This window comes from Pseudonaja textilis, chromosome 7 (genome assembly GCF_049901715.1).
Source record: "Pseudonaja textilis isolate UNSWEBS1 chromosome 7, rPseTex1.2, whole genome shotgun sequence".
Classification (NCBI taxonomy): domain Eukaryota; kingdom Metazoa; phylum Chordata; class Lepidosauria; order Squamata; family Elapidae; genus Pseudonaja; species Pseudonaja textilis.
In genome coordinates, this window is record NC_141996.1 from 17260453 (window position 1) to 17284034 (window position 23582).

The 23582-nt window shown below is 41.4% G+C and overlaps 1 protein-coding gene across 1 annotated transcript in view; it reads right to left on the reverse strand.

Annotated features, from left to right (window-relative positions):
- Positions 1-22717, reverse strand: part of CWF19L2 (CWF19 like cell cycle control factor 2) — an 84352-nt gene extending 61635 nt beyond the window's left edge. Inside the window, exons 1-2 of the mRNA XM_026721017.2 lie at positions 22597-22717; positions 2921-3031 (exon numbers count right to left, since the gene is read on the reverse strand). Coding sequence (XP_026576802.1) covers positions 2921-3031; positions 22597-22680 — 195 coding nt within the window. The 5' untranslated portion in view covers positions 22681-22717. The remainder of the gene's footprint in view (positions 1-2920; positions 3032-22596) is intronic.
- Positions 22718-23582: the final 865 nt, after the last annotated feature.

Below are 23582 nucleotides of genomic sequence, written 5' to 3' on the forward strand. Positions count from 1 at the left end.
TTCCCCAAGCTGGAGGCTTAGTCTCTGAAAAGCAGTACTTGTCCATTAAGGAATAAATTTGGTGGAATCAGCATCTACCTGTTTTAGCCTTTAAGTGTCAGGAAAAGATGCTGATACCATCTCCTTCATGACTCAACGTAAGATATCCAACTAGGTATCTTCAGCATATTAATGATATTAAATTCTGAACTATCAAATGATCTCTCCAGACATTTTCATACAAATGATTAAAAAGCAGGGGAAACATGGCCAATCTCTAAAGCTACCCACAAATCAGGGACCATCAAGCCAACCTCGCTTCCCCCCCACCAGCACTGATTAGAACTACCAAGAATAATATTCCTCAACCCCACAGGTGGCATAGGAGGACAATACTAAGAAGCAATGGTATGAAAAGCCACTGAGAGGCCAAATAAGTCTAGAATAGTTGCTCACCCTTTGGAAAAATCTCCCCTGTGATCCAGAAACTCTCAACCCTGTTTTTTCTTTTAGATGCTAAGGCCAGGGTCTAAAGCAGTGGTGTGAAAATTCAATTTCATTGAGGGCCACATGAGGGTTGTGTTTGACCTTGGGGGTCCAGGGGGGGCATGGCCAGTTGAACGTCACTTGTGTCAGGGATGCCTGTTGTGGCCTGAACGCTCTGCCAGTAAAAACAGAGCTCACAAGGCCCTAGTGTGGCCCTCCCGAGCTCCGTTTTTGCTGACAAAGGGTTGCAGGAGGCCGTCACAGCCAAAACAGAGCTCGGAAGGGCCACACGTGGCCTCCTGAATTCTGTTTTCGCTGGCAGAGGCACTGCGGGCTTCACTGTTTCCAGGGAAGCCCCAGGGAAGGGCTAGTTGTTCACTGTTTCCAGGGGAGCCCCATGGGCCAGATCTAAGCACCCTGTGGGCCGGATTTGGTCTGCAGGCCTTGAGTTTGACACCTCTGCACTAAGGCCAGGAGCCTGATATGCGAGTGCTTTGGATGAGTTGTTAAAAGATGCCTGGATTCTTATATATTTATTAAATTTGCTTTTAATTGTATTTTTGTTGCTTGATTATTTGGGAGGGAGTATTACCATTTTAGACTCCCATTAGGAGCCAGTTTCGTGTAGTGGTTAAAGCATTAAGCTTGAAACTGGGAGAGCATGAGCTCTAGTCCCCTTCTAGGCACAAAGCCAGTTGGCTCACCTTGGGTCATTCCCTCTCTCTTACCCCAAGGAAGTCAGCAATGGCAAGATATTTCTGAAATCTTGCCAAGAAAACTGCAGGGACTTGTCCAGGCAGACACTAAGAGACAAGTTTGACTTGAAGACAATACCAGCTCTACATTAAGATAAACAGATAGAATTTTATACTATGCAGCCAGTGGCAAGCTCCACTATATTAAGACATGAGATCTGCTACAGTATTGGATTTTGCATATTCTTTGGCATACCCACACCACTGCATTTTGAACCAATTATGGGTTCTAGATGCTCTTCAAGGGCAGCCCCTTATAGTATTTTAACATTATGGTATAGCATTGCACTAATCCATTCTGGAAGTGATCAGTCTATGAGTGATTGAAAGTGAATGGGAACAACTGGAAATACAATCTGAAACTGACCAAGGTCAACCTAGCCACAACTGCCACTTCTAGTCATTACTTAATTCGTGTTCTGGGCTTCCTTGCAGAGGAGATGCTATTTAGGTGTATGTCTTAGTTGTCCCATGTCTACATTATTTTAACAGATTCTAATTTTTTTCTCCTTCCTCTGAACTTACTCCAGAACAGTTTATCTTGGCTATTCCAATCTTTTCACCTTATTCTCATATTTCAGTATAGTGCAAGGCTCCTCACTGGATCCTAATTGGTAGGTGTACTTAATAAATTTCCCAATATTCACCTATCCTTTTGTTCATTTTTTACATTCCTCTAATTCTCACTCTTCTTTCAGTTTCTCATTCCTGGGTGACTGTGAGTTCCAGGCCTTTCAGGATATTGCCAGTGGCTCTTCTTTCTTTATATCTCTATAGAAATTTGATAACTTTTTAAAAGGGTATTAAAATATTTTTAATTTAATTAATGGTGTAGAGGAGCATCTGATAGTTGACTATTGCAGATTAATACCTTTGTTAAACCATTAGGTAAATATCCTCTGCAGTATCCCCAGTTTATTGTTTCAACTGGATTGTGTTGATCCTTTAGTGCTAATATTTGTTCACTAGGTTCAAAGCTAATCTTATTTGGATTATTTGTAAGTATCGGTGGCAAGAGTTATTTTGTACAATGCCTTAATAACAACATGTAATAATTATGTTGTCATTATCTATGCTGAACATCAGTTCAACATTTCACAATTATTTCTTCTATTTGCTTTTATGTTCCAGAATTTGTTTTTAAATTCATTCAAATTTCTTTCCAAAAACTATTTATTTTTTACTAACCCAGCAGAAAATTGGTTTCCTGGGACTTTGATTGAATTTGGCCTGCACTGCCTATTATCACATTTTGAAGCACTTGCCTCATTTTGCTTTTTCTATAAATTCATTAAATTAAAACTGAAATTTTATGAGCATATATTTAAACTACTTAACAGCTAGTCCTCCTGGATTCTTAAGTTTTCCTCAGAGGATTTTTCCCTCCCACGATTACAGAAAGATGACGAATTAAAAGTATGTTGGCAATGATACTAGCAATGCAATGCAGTCATTTCTGCATCACGTAATATTTCATCTGTTTTTAATTGAATTAAACAATATTTCGATATTATTTTTAAATTACTGTTACCTGTTCAGCATAACTAGAATGGAAACAAGTGGCCAAATCTTTTGCTTATTCACAAATTTAAAATGATTGCAATGGCATTATCAGCAGTGACTTTTAAAACATGGCTTGCCCACAGTCATTAATACATTGCTCATTGCAAATATTTATTAGATGATATCACAAGCCTTACCTTTTTCATTTCTTCTAAACGCTCATTCACATCATTCAGCATCCAAGTATCTTCCCCTCGCAATCGCTTCAGTTCCTTGCGTCTTTCATCTTTTTCATAATTAGCTTTTGCCTAAGGTGGAAAAAGAGATATGGATAATGCAGCAAATTGCAAATATGCATATAAAGTAATGCTTAGCTCTTCAGTGAAATACTCCTTTTGGAATAAATCAGTGATGCTCCATTATATCTCAGAGATACTTGATTATGCCAAATCAATGAACCATAAGATTAGCCGGGGAGTTTTAAAAGAAAAAGAATTATAGTCAGCTTAATTTTTCTTTCTAAAAGCTGTTATAAGATAATAGGCCTATGAATGCTGAAGGAAAACAAAATTGAATTCCAAAACCTACAGTAAATCATCTCATTTATCAAAGAATATGGTTATTGAAATCTAAATCTTCACAAGCTAAGACTTACTCAAAAATTGTATTATACTCAAAGAAACACTTGTATACACACACACGTACACGTACACACACATATTAATGTGGTATTGTGTTGCTTGGAATCCTAGGCTGGCATATTCTTTTTTTTCTTTTTACTGTATATTTGTTTATCATTATCTAATGATAATGCCTCCTAAACTATTTGCTATTGTTATTGTTTCCCATAGCCATTGGAAACGTAGCCATTGGAAATAATCAACCAATGGAACAGCTTGCCTTCGGAAGTTGTGAGACCTTCATCACTGGAGGCTTTCAAGAAGAGATTGGACTGCCATTCATCAGAAATGGTGTAGGGTCTCCTGCTTGGGTGGGTAGTTGGACTAGATAACCTACAAGATCCCTTCCAGCTCTGCTTATCTAATGACAACATTGTTATTACACTGTTCTAATTGCTTTAGCCTCCCTAAACTATTTATACATAGGGTTCTCTGTGCCAACTACATACTGTATGGCTTACCTAGTTTAAAATATGCTATTAGTATTTTTATTTTAGAATTTTTAAATTTAAAGTATTTTAATTATTTTTGCACAATCCAAAGTACATGAAATAGATACTTCTCAAAGCCCTATCCATGTGTAGATATGAGCTTTGAGAAGAACCCAGTTGAGAAGAACCCCATATCATTATATCAAGGTTTAAGGACTAGAATAAATGCTACCCATATACAGCTCTATACTACTCTCCCCTCCTAAAAAGATAATCAGTAATAAAATTAGTATAGAGCCAGTTTAGTGTAATATAGATTAATATCTACTTTCCAGTAACTTGGAAGTATCTTTATATCAAAGAAAAGTTCTACTGTTCCAGGCACATGAGGAATGTTTAATAAGATGCTCAAATATAAATATGCTCACATATCTGTAGGAACATTCAGAAGGAAGGTATCCTGCTTCTTAAAATTTCATGCCCAAACATCAAAGGGCCACATTTCACTGAGTCAACAAATGGTAAGCTCTTGAATTATCATTTTCAAAATTGCAACGTCAGCATTCACAACAGAAGGCTATCCAGCACCATGTCCATCTCTTACTAAAAAGCCACTTTGGATTAGTTCTTTTATTATGTCAGATTATACAGTTGACAGCTTGACAGAGTTATGTATTTGAATTTGGGAAATCAGGGGAAACTGTCCGTTTCCAAATGCTTCTTTATTTATTTATTTATTTTATTTGTCAATTGTTTACGAGATAAGTAAAAGTGTATACATAATTATGAATACATGAAATGAGTACGTATAAGAAAAATAAAAGAAAAATAAAAGAAACAATAGGACAGGGACGGTAGGCACGTTGGTGCGCTTATGCACGCCCCCTACAGACCTCTTAGGAAAGGGGTGAGGTCAATAGTAGACAGTCTAAGGTTAAAGTTTTTGGGGTTTGGGGAAGAAACTACAGAGTCGGGTAGAGTATGGAAGGATCCATTTGTGCTGTTCAGCTCTGGCACTCGAATCAAATCTCTGGGTAAAAGTGTCTATGGAGATTCTCAGTCATCCAGGTCATGATTCTCAGTCATCCAGGTGCTATTTCAAGAGGCAACCGGACTTTCTGGTTTTTCTTCTCATCCAAGAAGCTTCTTCAGCTCTGACTGGATGGTGAAGAACGGAAGGATTTATGCTCCTTGCAGACTGTCTTCAAAGAAAAACCAGAAAGTCCAGTTGAAAAAGCAACGTCAGCATTCACAACAGAAGGCTATCCAGCACCATGTCCATCTCTTACTAAAAAGCCACTTTGGATTAGTTCTTTTATTATGTCAGATTATACAGTTGACAACCATGGCACAACCATAATCTGCATGACCAAGAATCACCATAGTCATTTAGCCATACACTTTAAATGGAGCCTTCTTGAACAGTGATTTAAATTGACATCTTATGATTAAGTCAAAGTAAGTCGTAAAGATACATTTCTAAATATATTACTTATGAAAATGACCAATAAATACGTAAAGATATTAAAACAAACACAAAAAGGTATAGTAAAATAATATTTTTTCCTTTTCTACAGACAATAAAGTTTTAATATCTCTTCAAAGTAAAACTTGTTTCTAGCCTCATTTACCAAAGTACTATAATCAAATATGATAGAATCAGTTCAACTGTGAATCACAAGTTTCAGGAACATTCAATTATAATCGATTGATGGGAACTTCCATGATGGAGACTTTTAAAGGGCACTAGGTTCACAAGCCTCACTTTCTAATCACTTTCAGAAATTGCTCATTAATTACTTCTCAGCTAATTAAAAAATGCCAAGTGAATGTGCTTTCAATCTTGAACAAAAGAAAAATTTAATCATAAATTTAAGAATTTAAAGAATCTGAAATAAACAGCAAACAGCTAAGTAAGATTTTGATCTTAGAAAGAGGTAAACAAAGGGTTCAGATAAATTTGGAATATTGAAATATTTGTATATGTTTGGAAGGAATTATAAAGAATAAACAACTTCTCGTGGAAAATATAGTGATTTGGTTATACAAGACAAAAGGAAGTTAAGCAATTTCATGATTTCAAAAAGTGGATACAAGAGGGAATTAAAGTTTTTACACAGAGGAAAGACTTACAAACCTGTAAAATGTTGCAAAACAATGCAACAATAAAAATACTGAAGGAGAATTTTGAATCGGAAAATAGTAGTCACAGTATCAACAATGTCAATAATGATGTCTATGTCCAAAAGATGTTACTGAAGAAATAACAGATGTAGAACACATTTTATCGGATGAAAGCAAATGGTATTGAACGTGTTTACAACTGACAAGCCAAGAGAATGACTCACAAAAGGAAGTTTCACTTGATCTATAAAATAAAGTACTTAAGCTTTTAAATTTTAAAAGGAAAACACAAATGACAAACCAAGAGAGTAACCTGAATCATTTTTGCTATTGGATTTTCCTATTGGATTGTTAAAGCCTTGGAGAATTTTGGCAATGGGACAAAGAAGAAATGAAGAGAAATCAAACTCTATGACAATATTTGTATGAACTACACATTAAGACTATTATAAGTAAAAGTAATATAAAGTTGGTTTATTTGATCAAAAGTAAAACATATTTAAGGATAACAGATATGGGACAAAGAGATAAACATCTGTAATCTTAGAAGCGGTGAAGAGTTTACACTAAATCTGTTTATACGTGACAAAAGTTGGAAGTCACTTTATATATTTCTTTTTTCTTTAATATATTCTTACTTTTTCTTCTCTTTTTGTTACACTTTTTATTCCTTTCTATTTTCTCTTTCTTGCCTTAAACCATTAAGTTTAGTCTGTATCAGATTTTACTATTATAATCAAAATCCTTAATAAATATTACATATATATCAAGAATTAAATGACATAACTTTCTATATTAAATAAATATAAAAATCTAAATGAAATAAATATTAGTTGTGTCATAGAAGGGATGACAGCTCCACAGATGCACCTCTGACATTCCCTCAGGCGCCACTACAATTTTCAAAAAAATATCCCAGAATTTGCAGTTCTCCTAAACCAGTTTCTATTTTGATGACTGTCACAAATCAGTGAGCAGAACACAAGTAAGTCTTGTCACTCTCCTTTTCATGTATTTCAATACTTCTCTTCATAAGGACAGATACACTTTCTAAATGAGTTTTCCATAATTCTCTCAGGCAGTCAGCACTGAGGGAATTCATAAATAGACATCCATTTAGCAATGTCCTTCAATGTTTGGTCCAATATATTCTTCCATTTATTAGATACGATGGTTTCAACTTAAAAATTTAAACAGTTCTTGTTTTCCATAATAACCAAGCAAATAGAGTTATGTGTTATGTGATTATAGGACTTTTGCTGAAGATAGGCATTTCTTAACTCAAATTGTGATATTCTGATGATACATGTCTCTATACATTATTCATATTTTTCATTCCTGCCTAGCAACAGAAAATAATTAAACTCCAAATAATAAGATATGAAAAAGATAATATCTGACAGCCACTGCTATTTTGCATAATGTAACCCCACCCACCCCCCAAAAGGCCACTGCCACCCCCAAAAGTTCACAAACATTTTATTTCAGATACCATGACCTGCCCTCTTTTTAGTCACAACTGAAATGTAAAATTAAGGATGATAGAATTATGGATAAGCAACACTACTAACATTTAATTTCATTAGCTCCTACTGGTGGAGTGGCAAAAAAGGGACATCACAAAATAAACACAAACTGATAACATACAATTCTTATTCTATTTGCATGCTTCAATGCTACCCAAATCATCTGATAAGGTTGTAATCCAATACAGATTTAAGAATCAGCCATTTAACCCTATTTGAAGCTGCATACTGAAATATCTAAGGCTGGGAGAATTATTGCATTTACAGCAGTGAATAAACTTTCCTTATCTTTTTCAACACAAGCTAAGCTTAAAATAACCTTGTTTTCATTTAATAGCCTTGTTTTCATTTAATGCTATATTGTACAAATGAAATTCAGTACCTCATTTTAGATTTATTTCCCTTATTCAGGGGCGTAAATACTTGGCGTTCAAGGCTTATGCTCATTAATTTTTGAATACATATTTGAATTTAATAAGAAGATACACAAACACCCCACTCACAAAACCACCTTGAGTAGGAAGTGAATTATTTCAGAGATGTTTGCTGTTAATCTATGTAACTTGTTAACTATAAAAAGATAATAAACCATGAAGAATATATTTTATTTATTATTGTTTACATGTGCACAATATTAACATCTACTTAATATTAACATTAAAATATTAAAATTGGTATGGCCCTGTTCATACGAGACTTGCTTGATGAGCCAATGAGAAATGGTAACAGTCCATGAAACAATAGCATATATGCAATTCTGAGCTACCCAGTTTATCTACCCAACATTATTCTTTCACCAGGATTTGGTTCATGTTTCCAAAGAAAAGAAACTTCAACATTTCACTGGCTATATGGAAACAACCAGACTAGAGTAAAACCTTTTCATTTTCCTTTCCTGAATAACCTTCAAGAATAAATTTATCAGGCAAATCCAGCAATTATCTTGAGGTTACATCTGGACTGATTTAGGGTTAATATGAAGTGACTTAATCATTTCTGGTTCATGTTAGATAATTGCTTCTTGATTCCAAAGTATAGCAAATATATAGCTATTGATTGGAACACAAGTAATAAAGACTTACTCAACAACATACAAATCCACTATAAGACAAAGATCAGTTTTCTCCAAATGTGTGCCCCCTTTTCCCTTCTCCAATATTTTAGAGCCAAATTTTAGAATCATAAATGATATTATTCCCTATCAAATCATCAACAGTTAGCTAAGACATCTGGAAGTTCGAAGAATAGGATAGCAGATTGAAAATTGGTATCTGAAGGATACCAGGCAGGAGAAAACTGGCATTTTAGATGTACATTTATTATTTACTTATAAAGTTTATTGGCTGCCCATTTTACCATAGGGTAACATATCTATTGTATTATTTCTTATAAACTTTACTTGGAGTCCATCTATCTCAGAATAAGAAAAATATAAACTTTTGATGTTTTCTTAATTTACTCTCATTTAAGCAACTGTTAGGAAGCACCAATTGCATTTCTTGCCATAGCACATCATTATTTACATCTTTCCAATGAACCATCTGTATCAGGGATGTCAAACTCACGGCCCGGGACCTGAATCCAGACTATGGGATGCTTAGATCTGGCCCGCGGGACTGCCCTAGAACCAGCGAAGGACTGGCCCATGGTGCCTTGGCCAGCAAAAATGGAGCTCGAACTTTGTTTTTGGCTGCGACTGCCTACTGCAACCCTCTGCCAGCAAAAACAGAGCTCAGGAGGGTCGCACACAGCCCTCCCAAGCTGTTTTCTGCTACGATGGCCTCCTGCAACCTTCTGCCAGTGAAAACAGAGCTTGGGAGGGCAACGAGCACTCGAGTCACCACAAGGGCCCCTGACATGAGTGATGGCAAGCTGACCATGCCCACCTGGCCACGCCCACCCAAGGTCAAACACAATCCTGATGCGGCCCTCAATGAAATTGAGTTTGACACCACTATCTATATCAAGCAGCCTTAGTATTATTATTTTCTTCAGTCAATTATTGCCACGCTGAGCACCTCCAACATCCCCAATTCTAGTTCTGGTGATAGAACCTTGGTCTTCTGAGATATATTAATAGCTTTGCCAATCCTATTAAGAATTATTTATTCATCCATGTTATTCATTCCAAGTATCACAACATCTTTACATACACCTAGTGTTATCGTACAAACATAAGCAGAATCATTTAAAAGCACAAGAAAGTATGTTTACAATTATATACTACAACAGACTTACAAGAAATGTAGAGTTCACCATTGAGTTATGGGTTAAGCCCCCATCTTATTCTTGGGACTTTACAGACAAAATGTATCTTGTTTAGCAAGAATACAGAAATGATTTCCATTATTCTCTCTGGAAGTGTTTTTTGACCTTCCTATTCTACCTTACAGCCCTGGATCTTCTTCAGGATTTGCCATTCAAGTTATGACCAGTTTTTTTTAGATTTGCCATGCTCAACCAAACACTGCCATTGAACTGGGATGTGATAGTTGATGAAATATTTTTTTTAAAATGGACTACTACTTTCTTTTGAAGCACAGATAGCGCTCTCAACCATTTGTTCAACTGCAACTGTTTGAAATGAGCGTTGGTAGAAGTTACAGTGAACGCCCTTTCTATCTATGCTGCGAGAGAGCCCAGGATGGGTTGACTCCTTCCTATGACATCATTTCTCTGAGTCTGTACTAAGATATAAAAGCCAGCCCCCGGGGAGAGACCCCAGCTTTGGCGAAGATACCTGACAGACTGAAAGATGTCTCTGAAAGCCCAAAATAAATACAGAAATATGTCTTACCTTCGGACGAATCAAGGGAGGGGCTGGGCTCTCTCGCAGCATAGATAGAAAGGGAGTTCACGGTAACTTCTACCAATGCCCATTCTCCTCCATGCTGCATCGAGAACACAGGATGGGACATACCAAAGCTTGCATGTCCATGGGCGGGTCCTCATCACACCGAAGGCTGCAGTCGCCGAGGCAAAAGCATCCAGACAGTAGTGTCTGATGAAAGGAGATGGGAATGTCCATGTGGCCGCACAACAAATCTCCTCCAAGGATGCTTGGGTCGCCCAGGCAGCAGAAGTGGCCCCGTTTCTGGTAGAGTGCGCCGTCAGACCTCGGGGAACCGGAAGGGCCACAGCTTTGTAGGCCTGCTCAATGCAAGACCTGACTCACCTGCTAATAGTAGAAGAGGCCTTGTGCCCCAAGTGAGCAGGGAAAAAGGAAACAAACATGGCTTCTGACTTCCTGAAGGAGGAAGTGCGCTTAATGTATATTCTAAGAGCCCTTCTTACGTCTAGCGTGTGCCACTGCCGTTGTAAGTCATGGTGCGGGAGAGGACAGAAATCAGGCAAAACAATGTCCTGGGACCTGTGAAACCAGGTGTTAACCTTCGGAATAAATGAGGGGTCCAGACGAAGAACAACCCTATCATCATGAAAGGAACAAAGGTCCTGTCTGATGGAAAGCGCAGCAAGCTCAGAAACCCTCCTGGCAGAAGTGACGGCAACAAGGAACACTACCTTCAGAGTCAGGAAACGGAGAGACACTGTTTTAAGGGGTTCAAAGTGGGGCTTTGTAAGGGCATTAAGGACCATATGAAGGTCCCAGGAAGGATACCTGTGAACCACCGGAGGGTGCAGGTTGGAAGCCCCTTTCAAAAACCTCCTGACTGAAGTGTGATGGGATAAGGAAGGAAGTGAACCCCATGAAAGGACCGAGGAGAGGGCCGCAACCTGCCTGCGTAAGGTGTTGGGGGCCAAACCTTTCTCCAGCCCATGCTGAAGAAAGCTAAGAACTTCTGCCAACTGGGCTGAAGCAGGAGAAAAACCCTCCCTGAGGCACCATCGGGAAAAAGCCTTCCGGGTAGCATCATAGATGCACCTTGTAGAAGATTTGCGAGACGCCAGGATAGTGAGGATGACCCTTTCTGGAAGATCAGCCTCCTCTAGCCGCTGCCGCTCAAGTGCCACACGGTCAGCTTGAACCACAGGGGCTCTGGATGGAGCAGGGCCCCCTGGTGAAGGGAGATTAGATGGGCTGGAATCCTCCAAGGAGAAGCCACCGATAGGTTGACCAGGTCCGTAAACCAGGGCCTCCTTGGCCAATAGGGTGCCAGGAGGAGGAGCTCCGCATGTTCCTCCAACCTCTTCCGAATTACTGCTGGAATGATGGGAAGCGGGGGAAAGGCGTAGAGGAGACCCTTGGGCCATCTGCACCAAAGAGCATTGGTCCCCTCCGCTCCCTGGCATGGAAACCTGGTGAAGAATCTGGTGACTTGGGCGTTTTGAAGAGTGGAGAAAAGATCCACCTCTGGTGTTCTGAATCTGAGGGAAAGATCCCTGAATAGAGACGGAGGAATGGACCATTCTGCCTGGTCGACTAGGCTCCTGCTGAGCCAGTCAGCCTGGGAGTTGTCGAGATGTGGTCCAGCGAGATCGACAACAGGTGTTTCTCTGCCCATAACCCCAACCGTAGAGCCTCTCTCATGAGGGCTTTGGACCTCGTCCCCCCTTGCTGGTTGACATGAGCCTTTGCGGCCATGTTGTCCGTAAGGACTAGAACATGAGAGCCGGTCATTGATTGCCTGAAATGCTTGAGAGCCAGAAAAATGGCTCTGAGCTCTAGCCAATTTATGGGAAGGGTCTGCTCTGATCTGGACCAAACGCCCTGAGCTATCTGGCCCTGCATATGGGAACCCCAACCCAGGAGGCTGGCATCAGTGGTTATCACTAGCCTGTCTGGGTCCCTGAACAGGAGTCCCCTCCAGATTTACGGGGAATGCCACCAATTGAGAGATCTCTGGATTTGTGGTGGGAGTGGGACCTTGATGGATGAGTGGCTGGTTCCTGCTCGTTGGTAGAGAAGCAGGAACCATCAGAGGGGTCGGGAGTGGAGCTGAGCCCACAGGACGATGCCAATACAGGAGACCATCTTCCCCAGAAGTTTGGACAGCAGCAACAGGGGGACAATTTGATGTTGTTGGATCTGGCTGATGATCTCTGCCAGGCTCTTTCCATGAGCTGGGGACAGGAAAACCTGGCATGACATGGTATTGATGACTACTCCCAAGTGTTGCAATTTGGTTGTGGGAGAGAGCTAGCTCTTTTTGGTGTTGATGGAAAATCCGTGGCTCTGGAGACATGACAGGGTAATTGGCAGATTCTGATGGGCCGCATGGATGGAAGAGGATAGAATCAAAATGTCGTCCAAGTAGCATTGGATCCTCACTGGAATAGAATTCAGAGATGCCATCAATGCTGCCAGAACCTTTGTGAACCTTGGAGCCAATGAGAGGACGAAGGGAACTGCTCAATACTGGTAATGGGTATTCTGATAACAGAAACGGAGAAACTGGCAATGATGAGGCCAAATTGGGATGTGGAGGTAAGCCTCAGTGAGATCAGTGGAAGAGGGGAGGTTGCCCTCCTGAACGCTCTCTAAAATAGAATGCAGAGTCTGCATTTTAAATTGCCTGTATTTTACAAATTGGTTGAGAAATTTTAGATCAAGGATGGCTCACCACCCCCCTGAGGCTTTGGGAACGATGAAAAAGCGAGAGTAAAGCCCATGTCCCCATTGAGAGGGGGGAACAGGTTGAATAGCCCTGATTTCAAGAAGGTGCTGAATGGCCTGATTCATAAGGGCTTGCCTGGAAATGTCCCGAGAGACAGGACAGATCAAAAAAAAAATTGGGGGGTGGCGTTAGGAAGTCCAATTATAACCCAGACCTAATAGTGCTGACCACCCAGGCATCTGTCATTGACTTCTCTCATTTGGAGGCAAAGAAGCCTAGGTGACCTCCAATGGGTGGGGAGAATGAGGGTTTACTTAGAGCGACTGAAGGAACGACCCCCTCCCCCCTCCGAAAGGGCCGTTTACCAGTAGAAGGTTGTTGCCTGCCAGATGCTTCTGCCCGTTGGTCTTGGCATTGGGAGTATGGCCTCTGAGAGCAGGGGAAGTGAGATGAGGTCTCCGCTCAGAAGGCAGGAGGGCGATAAGGAGCAGGGCGATAGTCGGCTTTCTTCCCAGAGGGAGAGAGAATTTTACCTTTATCTCTGGTTTTGATGAGATAAGGTTCCAGAGCATCGCCAAAAAGCTTATTGCCAGCGAATGGAACTGAAGCCAGCTTCAATTTTCGGTATGACTCCGCCTGCCAATTTCGGAGCCATAAAAGTCTTCTTGCTGCTACAGAAGATGCCATGTCCTTGGATGTAAATTTGGCGGAATTGAGAGTGGCATCCGCAGTGAATTCTGCCGCTGCAATAATCTTATTAAGGTCTTGGTGAGACTGAAGGTCAGAAGCAGGCAATCTACTTTGTAATTGGCGCAGCCACTGTATGGATGCCCTCATGAAAAAGGATGCTGCTGTTGAAGCCCGAACAGCCCAAGCAGCGGCCTGGTGATTGAGCTTGAGGGTCTGTTCGGAGCGTTTATCATCCAGTTTCAGGATATCTTCTGGCTCCGTGGGAGTGCCAGAACATGAGAACAAGACCAGAACCGGAATGTCAACAGAAGGCACTGCCAGGTCATTGTCCAGAGCTACGCTGACATTGTAGAAACGCTTATCCAGAGAAGATGGGCGAGGACCTGCCAAAGGAGAAGCGCACTGTTCCTTGACCACATCCAGGAACAAAATGGGAGAAGGTAAAATCTCTGCATGCATGACAGGCTTGGAGAAGAGCGAGTCCCCTTGGCTAGAGGGATTTCCTTGTGACTCGGGAGCCACTTCCTCTGGTGACAGCTTGGCAGTGACCAAGGTCTTGCTGAGTAATGGCCTGAAGAGAGTAGGTTTGAAGACCAATGCAGAGAAAGTCTGCTCTGGGTGAGAATCCTCTTCCTCTGAAAGATTTAGGTCAAAAATCTTGCCCTCTTCACACTCTGAATGAGAAGAGTAACTGCATTCAGATGGTGAAGGCCTTCCTTCCTCATCAACCTCTTCCCATTCTGGTGAAGAATGGACCCTGAGATCCTGGGACCTGTGTAAATCAGGATGACGAGGCAAGGAACTTATAGATTGAGAAGGGAGAAGGGCCTGAACCCTTTCCAGAGGGCTCTCAGAATTTGCTTGAAGCCTTCAGCCAATCCCTGCCTAATGGCTAATGAGACAACATCTTGGATATCCCCTGGTCTATGCTCAAAGGCAGAGGCAGAAGGCTGAAGGCCCACTGCTGTGGGAGTGAAGGTGGCTTCAGGCCTGGATTGAGGAGAGGTTCGAGGCCTGGAGGGAGGGGGAGGAGCATAGGGCCCAGAAGCCTGTTGGAAATAAGGCCCAGATCTGCTTAGATCCTGAGGATCTGATTGTACTGCAAGAGCCTCAGGAGATCAGGATGGAGGATGGAAAGGCTCATAGATGACTTCTCCTCCCCGAGAAGGCTTGATTGGGGCCCACGAGTATCACCTGAAACATGCTATAGTTGCACTCCCTTCTGTTAAATAGTTCTGTTGAACTGCCTCTCTAGGGCTGCATGTCTGCACTTCTCTGCCCTCAATTCAGCCTGAGTTGCCTTCTTAGGGGCTAGAGCCTTAGCTTTGAATTTAGCAGCCACCTCCCTCTGGACTGATTGGGTGCGTTGCCTACATCTTTTTCTCTTATTGGGCTTAAGAGACTGTTCCACTGGGGGGGGGACTCTGCCTGAGCCTTATCTTGCTCCATTTGTAGAATAAAGGCTCTTGTGTTGGAAAGAAGCTGTTTAGAAATTTTTCTATTAAGCCTCTTAGGGTATAAATGGCCCCCGGGCTTACAAAATGGCCACTCACCTCGTGGTGGAAGGCTTGAATCCAAGATGGCCACTGACTAGAGGAAACAGGCTCCAAGATCAAGAATCGCTCCTTAGGCCATACAGAGCCCCAAGCGAAGTCAGCAAGGGAAAAATGCAGCAACCAGCCACACGATCAGCTGGCTTGTGCTCTTATCAGTTTGCCAATCATTTTTACGATCGCTCCAAACCACAGGCGTGGGAGAGGTCTACAGACGCTGCCCAGCTTGCCTGCACAGAGCTCTGTAACACTGCTCCCAACGTTGCAGGAGAGAGAGCCCTGCTCTCCTGGAAGAGCAGCTGCCTTGGGAGCTGCTTGAGGTGAGGAAAAAAAAGTAGTGAAGATCACTGGTGAATGCTATCTAACAGAATGCTTTCAGAGACACAGCTACTGACTGAAAGGAGCTGAGTCAAAGCTGGGGTCTCTCCCGGGGGCTGGCTTTTATATCTTAGTACAGACTCAGCTAAATGATGTCATAGGAAGGAGTCAACCCATCCAGGGCTCTCAATGCAGCATGGAGGAGAATTACAATGGCACTAAACAATAGTACTTATGTCCGATCCACTTACATTCAGCCCTCAAAGTTAGAACCACTACAGCACTCTTGCATCATGATCAAAATTGGGGTGCTTAACAGCCCATCTGCATTTACAATCTTTAACTGGATGCTTCAACTCCCCCCCCATCTCTGCCCTTTGGGATCTCTCCCCTCCAGTTCATTCACACTCTACCCTGTACCAACGCTACCCTGCCCACTCCACTGGTCCTGCCACCCACAGTTGACCTTCGCTGTCTTCCCAGTGCTGGTGGGGCACACCTGACCTGGACCTTCATGAGAATGCAACTTTATCAAAAAGGGCCTAACCATTCCATATGCTACAACACAACACAAGCTATGAAAATGGTATTATCATACATCAAAACGGACTATTACAACCACACAGTATCACTGTAGCAGTCAAAACAACTAAAATTTCCCAAAGGAGATATTTTTTCCAAAAGGCAATCAGACTTCCCTGTTGTTTTTTTAATTCGCTTCTCATCCAAGAAATTTCTTAGCTAAGGGCAAAATATTTTCAAAGGAAAAATAAAACAAGAAAGTCCAGTTGACTTTTGGAAAAGGCACCTTTGGGACAACTGGGACCTGGATAATTGAGAATCTACATAGACATAAACCATTTAAAAACCTCCAAAATTTCCTAAGTGAAACCAAAATACAGTAGCCCAAGGGAGAAGGGGTGGGTGGGACTGGAATCATCTACAGCAGTGGCCCCCAACCTTTTTTGTGCCACGGCCCGGTACCGGCATCACAAAATGATCCGCAGCCCGGTACCGGCATCAGCACGCATGACAAGGCAAGGCGAGCCAAGCGATCGGCCAGCCAGCCATCCCCCGTTTCTCCCCGCCACCTTCAACTCCTCCTTTGTACCTTTTTTGTGCTTTCTTAATCTCCTCCGCCATCGGGACAGCTCTTCGTTCAAAGCTGCCCCCCCCTTTGATGAAACTAAGGCGCGAGGATTCCTTCAGGACCCAAACGTCGCTTTCCAACCGGAAAAGCTCACCCGGAAGCACTTTCTCATTGAAACAAGATGGTGGCGCCTAGCAAAACAGCGGCCAGGTAGAAAATGATCCACGGACCGGTACCGGTCCGGGGCCCGGTGGTTGGGGACCCCTGATCTACAACGTTCAGTGTAAGGACTGTAACAACCATTATGCAGGATGGATTAAGCAGAAGACTAGCAGAGTGCATCTGTAAACAGCAACTAGCAGTCAGAAGACATGATGAAAACTCCTTAGTCTCACAATACAGAGACAGACTCACCCATAATTTAACTGGGAAATTTTGAGCATCCTAGACCATGATAAACCAAAATCACGAGGGAATTCCTGGAAGTTTGATATTCAGACAAATCAGCCATTAACAGGCAGATAGACTTAAGCCACATTTATACCCCTTTCAAAGACACAATAAAAAACTTAAAAGGGGAACAAAAACCCTAGAATATACCCTTTCCATAAGCCTATTTTAGCAGCCCTAATAAGCAAAGATTAACACCAGGCAAACAACCAAGCAGAAAACACTATCCTAATCTACAAAATACTATGGAGTAAACCACCCCCATACACAGACCGATACTGGAGGTGCAAGATACTATAAATAAACATGGAGCATGCCCCACACTTACTAGCACTGATGATGTTACTTAGTTGGGTAATGAAACATTTGCAAGCAAACAATCAAGGACCAAGAATCCCACAGTTCAATTCTGAGCTACATGTTATTTGCACTTATTCTTCCGCTTAACTGAACTCGAACATGTATTACAGTATATTGAAATTACTGTTCTTCTCTTTGATTGCTGCTAGTTTTCATTCCTCTCCTGCCTTACAATGGTTTCTACTTTTAAACAAACTGCATCCTTCAATCATTATACTCCTATATAAAGGGATAGATCAAAATGGCAATTGGTTAAATCTAACTTACATACGTTCCCTGGCTTTGTCTTTATTTGCTGTTTACATGAAAACATAGAACAGGAATGTCAAACTCGATTTCATTGAGGACTGCATCAGAGTTGTTTTACCTTGGGGGGCCAACTCGATGTCACTCGTATCAGGGGCTCCTGTAGTGGCCTGAGCACTTTGCCAGAGAAAATGGGCTCACAAGCTCCATTTTTGGCTACAATGGCCTCCTGCAACCCTCTGCCAGTGCAAACGGAGCTCGGAAGGGCCACCAGCGGCCCTCCTGAGCTCCGTTTTCACTGGCAGAAGTACCGCGGGCCACTCCTTCACTGTTTCCAGGGTGGCCCCACGGGTCAGATCCAAGCAACCCTTGAGCCGATCTGGCCTCCGGGCCTTGAGTTTGACACCTTTGACATAGAAGATTCAAACAACTGCTTAGAATGCTTAGGCTGGAAAAAAGAATGCAGAAGGCATCGGAGAAGGGAGAAAGCAAAAGCAGTCACAGGCTGGGTGTGACAGTTCCTCTGGGAAGGATGGGCAAAGGGAAGAAACAAGTCCTGGACTGCATAGAGCCAATCCTGGACTGCGACTATCTCCATATTCTCCTATCAGCCAAAAATTGAGAAATCCCTTCTGCTTGCAGAAACTGTAAATAAATTACTTCCTTTATTTCTACTTCTATCCCAAATGCTAACACATTTGAGGTACATGAGTGGGATTTGCATATAGAAATAGAAAAACAACTGTCAAAACTCTTATCTCCTGAAATAACAATTAAATTGAACTGTCAAATTCCCTTCTGTCTTCTCCAACCACCTCTCTTTCTAATTCATCTCATATATCCACAGATGACAAGGTAACTTGAAGCAGGACTGGGAGAAGATGTTCTCTCAAGGTGGCTCAACTGAATGTATGAATAAGTAGCACTTTCTCACAGTCCAGACAGTTCCGATATGGAGCCTATGCTACTAAATGCCCATTATTCCTATTAAATCGTAATTCCATTTTTATTCAAACTCATTTTACCTACTTACTGTGTTCTGAATAGGAGAGAAAAATGTAGTCTACAGACTTTATTAGCCTTCATTTTTTCTGATTTTCATTATTAGTTTAGAAGGCTGTATTACTATAATACTCTTGCTTCCTTTCACAGCACATCAGTCTTTTCTGAGGTATTCAAAGTTTTTGCTTTAGGTAAATCCCTAATATTTCAGCCTTACAGTACTCTCATAACACATATGAAAATAGTTACTGGCGACCCTTATCTAATAAAGCAGAATTCCAAAATTTTCCCTGCAAAGTAACTATATTCTTCTATAACAAATTAAGTTTCAGGTCTGCTAATCATTTAGCAACAATCTTGTCGTTGTTCTTCAGTCACTTCTGATTATTTGTGATCAGATAACAGTTTGCAAGGATTTTCTGTCCACAATTGCTTCAAGTTCTTATAATCTCAAACTCATATCAGAAATACTGCTAAACTGTTTTGTCTTCTGACACCTTTTCTATTGTCTTTGATTTCCTCAAAAATCCTTCAAAAAGTCTACCTTCCTCATTACATATCAACATTATTTAAAATTTAGCTTTATTAGTACATCCAGTGAACTGTCTGGACGTCCCTCATATATTGAACTATTGATCCTTCAATATATTTTCTCCAGCTCCACAGTTCATTGACATTATCACCTGCAAAGGGTAGGACTGCTAAGTCTTTATCAGCAATCTTAGGATAGTGGAAGTTCTGTGCTATTGATTCACGTAGAGATTATTGTATGCATTAAAGAGTGATACAGCAGCCCTTCTCAGCTATTAGCGCCTCCATGCTATGAAACACATTTTCCCTAGAGGCATTCTTGGCTCCATCCTTGCTTTCCACAAGATTCTAAAAAATAGTTTTTTCCATCATACTTTTGGTCTGAGTTCATTGTCCATAATCTTACTTTGGTTTGGAATCTTTATTTTTATACTTATTTTGTTGTCCTTACTTCTGCTTTTCGTGAACTGCCAGAATTCTTTGGGATTGGAGTGGTCTACAACAAATAAAACCACTAGTTTCACATTCCCAACTATAAGGATAGGAGCCATAAAACGCCCCCCAAAAGTTTCTAATTTGTAGAACTTTTCCCACTAGTGATGGGAAACCAACACACACAAAACCATTTCTTTGCATAAATAGTAATATTTTGCCAAAAATGAAAGGATAATACACATTGGCAGCCTGAATTAATTAATCTCAAGTTTCCATGAGTGCGTTCTTCTTTTTAGTTTTTAACAGAACCTCAAACTGATTTTTTGGCTAAACAATATTTGTGGGATAATCCTAAAGTACATTTGCTTATAAAATCCATTTTTTTAAAAAAAAATAAATAACTTGACACAGTTCTTGCAAACCAAGCCTGTGAAGTTTAAAACATAGGTTCTGGCTCCCCTAATTTTCAATCTTACCAAGAATCTTACAGCTTGTGACGTGGCTGTTAATAAAGAAGCTCGTCAATTCTGAATGTAATCATTTCTTTAGATCCTTTTCTATCTGAAGGCACAATCTGACTTGCAAATAACATGTGTCTACATGTACATCAGAAGGGACTTCTTTCCCCTGGTTCTAAGACCACCAAGGAGTAAAAAAGGAAATTATTTACTGATTAATAATATTTTACCCTACCTTTTGTTCAAGAACTCAAGGTCTTACAACTCTCTCCTTCCATTTTTCTTCAAAACAATAACTCTGTAAGGTAAGTTGGGATAAGGCCTTGAGCCTTTTCTGCTGGTATCCGAGCCATCGCCCGGAGCTGATTTACTGCGCATGCACACGTGCCCCCTGCTAGCCAGTTGATTGTCGGGTTATCTGCCGCACATGCATGGGGGGAGACGCATGTATGGGAGACATGTGCGCATGAGCAGGGGGTGGGCATGCACAGAGGCGCATGGCACAGGGTCACACATGCATGCAGAGGTGCAGAGGGCAGGAGTCACGCATGCACGTGCATGCATGGGGTGGGGATTGCACATGCACTGCATTATGGGTGCAGCATGCATGCACATACACTTTCAGCACGTGACAACGAAAAGTTTACCCATCACGGGGATAAGTCATGTAATAACTATGTGTGGCCAACCACAAGGGTAGGCTTGTATCTGAGTCCCTTTGCTCCCTGTGGAAACTTCTCATCCCGTACTACTGTTTTGTCTTACATGCAACTTAAAATGAACTATGGAATAAAAAGACCAGGAGAATGAAAAGGGGAAACATGGTACTATGATAATCAATAAAGGAAAATATTTGTAGCTCAGGATTGAAATGATGGGTCCTTGGTGCTCTCTGAGCTTGTTTTCTTCAGATGTTTCATTACCCAAACTAGGTAACATCATCAGTACACAGAATAACAGAATTGGAAGGATCTTAGATGTGTTCTAGTCCAGCCCTCTACTCAAGCAGGAGACCCTATAGCATTCCAGGTAAGTGACTGTCCAGTCTCTTCATAAAAGCGATGGAGCACCCACACCTTCTGAAGGCAAGCCATTCCACTGATTAATTGTTCTCACTGTTAAGAAATTTCTCCTCAGTTCTAGGTTGCTTCTCTCCTTGATTAATTTCCATCCATTGCTTGTTTTGCCTTCTGATGCTTGACCCCATCTTTTTTGTCACTGCCTCTCAAACATGTCACCCTTAGTCCTTCTTTTCACTAGATTAGACAGACCCAATTCCTGCAACTATTCTTCATATGTTTTAGCCTCCAGCCCCCTATAATAATCTTAGTTACTCTTTTCTAGTCTCTACATAGTTTTATAACATAGTGACCAAAACTGGATGCAATATCCTAAGTGTGATCGTACCAAGGCTTTATAAAGCAGTACCAGTACCTCACATGATCTTGATTCTACCACTCTGTTAATACAACTTAGAATTGTGTTGGCTTTTTTGGCTGCTGCCGCATACTACTGGCTCATATTTAAGTGATTGTTCACTAGGACTCCATGATCCCTGGTTTGGGTAATGAAACATCTGTAGAAAGCAAGAAAATCAAGCTCAGAGAGCACCAAGGACCTCTCACCATGATAGCCTTACTCAGAAGGATTCAGTGATGCATTAATACATTGCCTACAGTTTAAAAGGGACTTTGTACAAGACTATATTGCATAATTCTCTGATTTCCTAAGACATCCCAACAATCCAGTGAATTGTAAATAAGACTGTTCAGGTATTCTGAGATGCAAAAATACTCCCTTATGAAGATAGGATTTAGACTTATATACCGCTTTATAGTGCTTTATAGTGTACAACCCTCTCCAAGCAGCTTTACAGAGTCAGCATATTGCCCCCAACAATCTGGGTCTTCATTCTACCGACCTCGGAAGGATGGAAGGCTGAGTCAACTGAGAATCAGGTAACAGTGGATTTATATTTTGATCACTTTACTTTGGACACCACTCAGAGCAATTGGGTAAAAGGGGGGAGGTCTATATTAATAAATAGGCATTGCCTGGAGGAGGGAGTTCTCTGCCACTACCACCACCCCGACTTCAAAACTGCCATTGACTGCAATTCAAGGGAGCCTCTCTCCAAGAGCAATACGAGAGGTGGCTTCATTGGTAAAAACTACATTTCCTGGAAAACGACATAAAGAAGCCCAGTTATTACATCGGCCGACTAATCCGGCCTAAGGCGCAATCCTTCAAAAAGAAAGGTTTTCATTTATTTATTTTTTTAGGGCGACGTCTCCAAGCCTAGAGCCGAGGGAGTCTAGACGGGAGGGCTCGGTCATAAATGAGACAGCAGAGAAGGCGAGTCCCAAATTCCGGAGTTTGGTTTTAAAGATCAGAGACGCGCGACTTCCCCCAAGAAAGCAAACGGGCCCGGACGCGGAGCCAAAAGCCGAGCCGGTGGGTCACCTGCTGCAGCAGCGCCTCGCGCTGGCGGCGCTTCTCTTCCTTACGCGCCGCTAAGACCCGCTCGCTTTCAAATCCGGACGCCATGATTGTTTCGGGGGCTGCCGTAAAGGAAATCGGCTAGCGCGCCTGCGCAACTCGGAGTCGTCAAGATCGGGAACTCATTTCATGTCTCCGTTTCCGCGCATGCGTAGACGGAGTCATCAGGACCCTTAAGTAGTTGGGTGGTACTTTCTCGCCTTCTTGGCAGCTGCGGAGAATAGAATCGTTGCTACGGTCTTCTGAAGCCTCTCCGATTTGGTTCATTCTTATTTATAGTGACTTGACGTATTCCGAACGTCCGTAATGTACTGTAGGAAGTATGGAAGTGGTTATACTGTTCAGGCAATATGGGACATATGACTTAGTGGGCAGCCTTTTAAAGCAGAATAGAAGTCGAAGTGGAAGCAGAAATAGGGAGTGGAGTGAAAGAATGGAGAATATAGAATAGAATAAACTGGAAGGGACCTTCTCGTACAATCCCCTGGTCAAGCAGGAGATTTAAGATAAGTGACAGTCTAGTCTCTCTTCCTAAAATCATCCAGTGATGAAGCACCTGCAACTTCTGATGGAAAGCTGTTCTACTGGTTAATTGTCCTCACTGTTAAGAAGTTTCTCCTTAATTCCAGATTGCGTCTCTCTTTGATTATTTTCTAACCATTGTTTCTTGGTGCATTGGCAAATAATTTGACCCACTCTTCTTTGTCCACAGAACTACAGTATAAAGTAGTCAAACAGCCCGATACAGAAGTCCTTGACTTACAAAAATTTCATTTAGTGACCTTTTTTTAATAAATAAATTTTATTGATTTTACAGTTAAAACAAACTGACAACACATACACAAATGAAAAAAAGAGAAAAAGGGGAGAAGAAAATAGAAAGAAAAAAGAAAACAAAAACATTCTCATCTTCAACAGTTTGTAAGACCTCTTTTTTTTTATCCTTAATT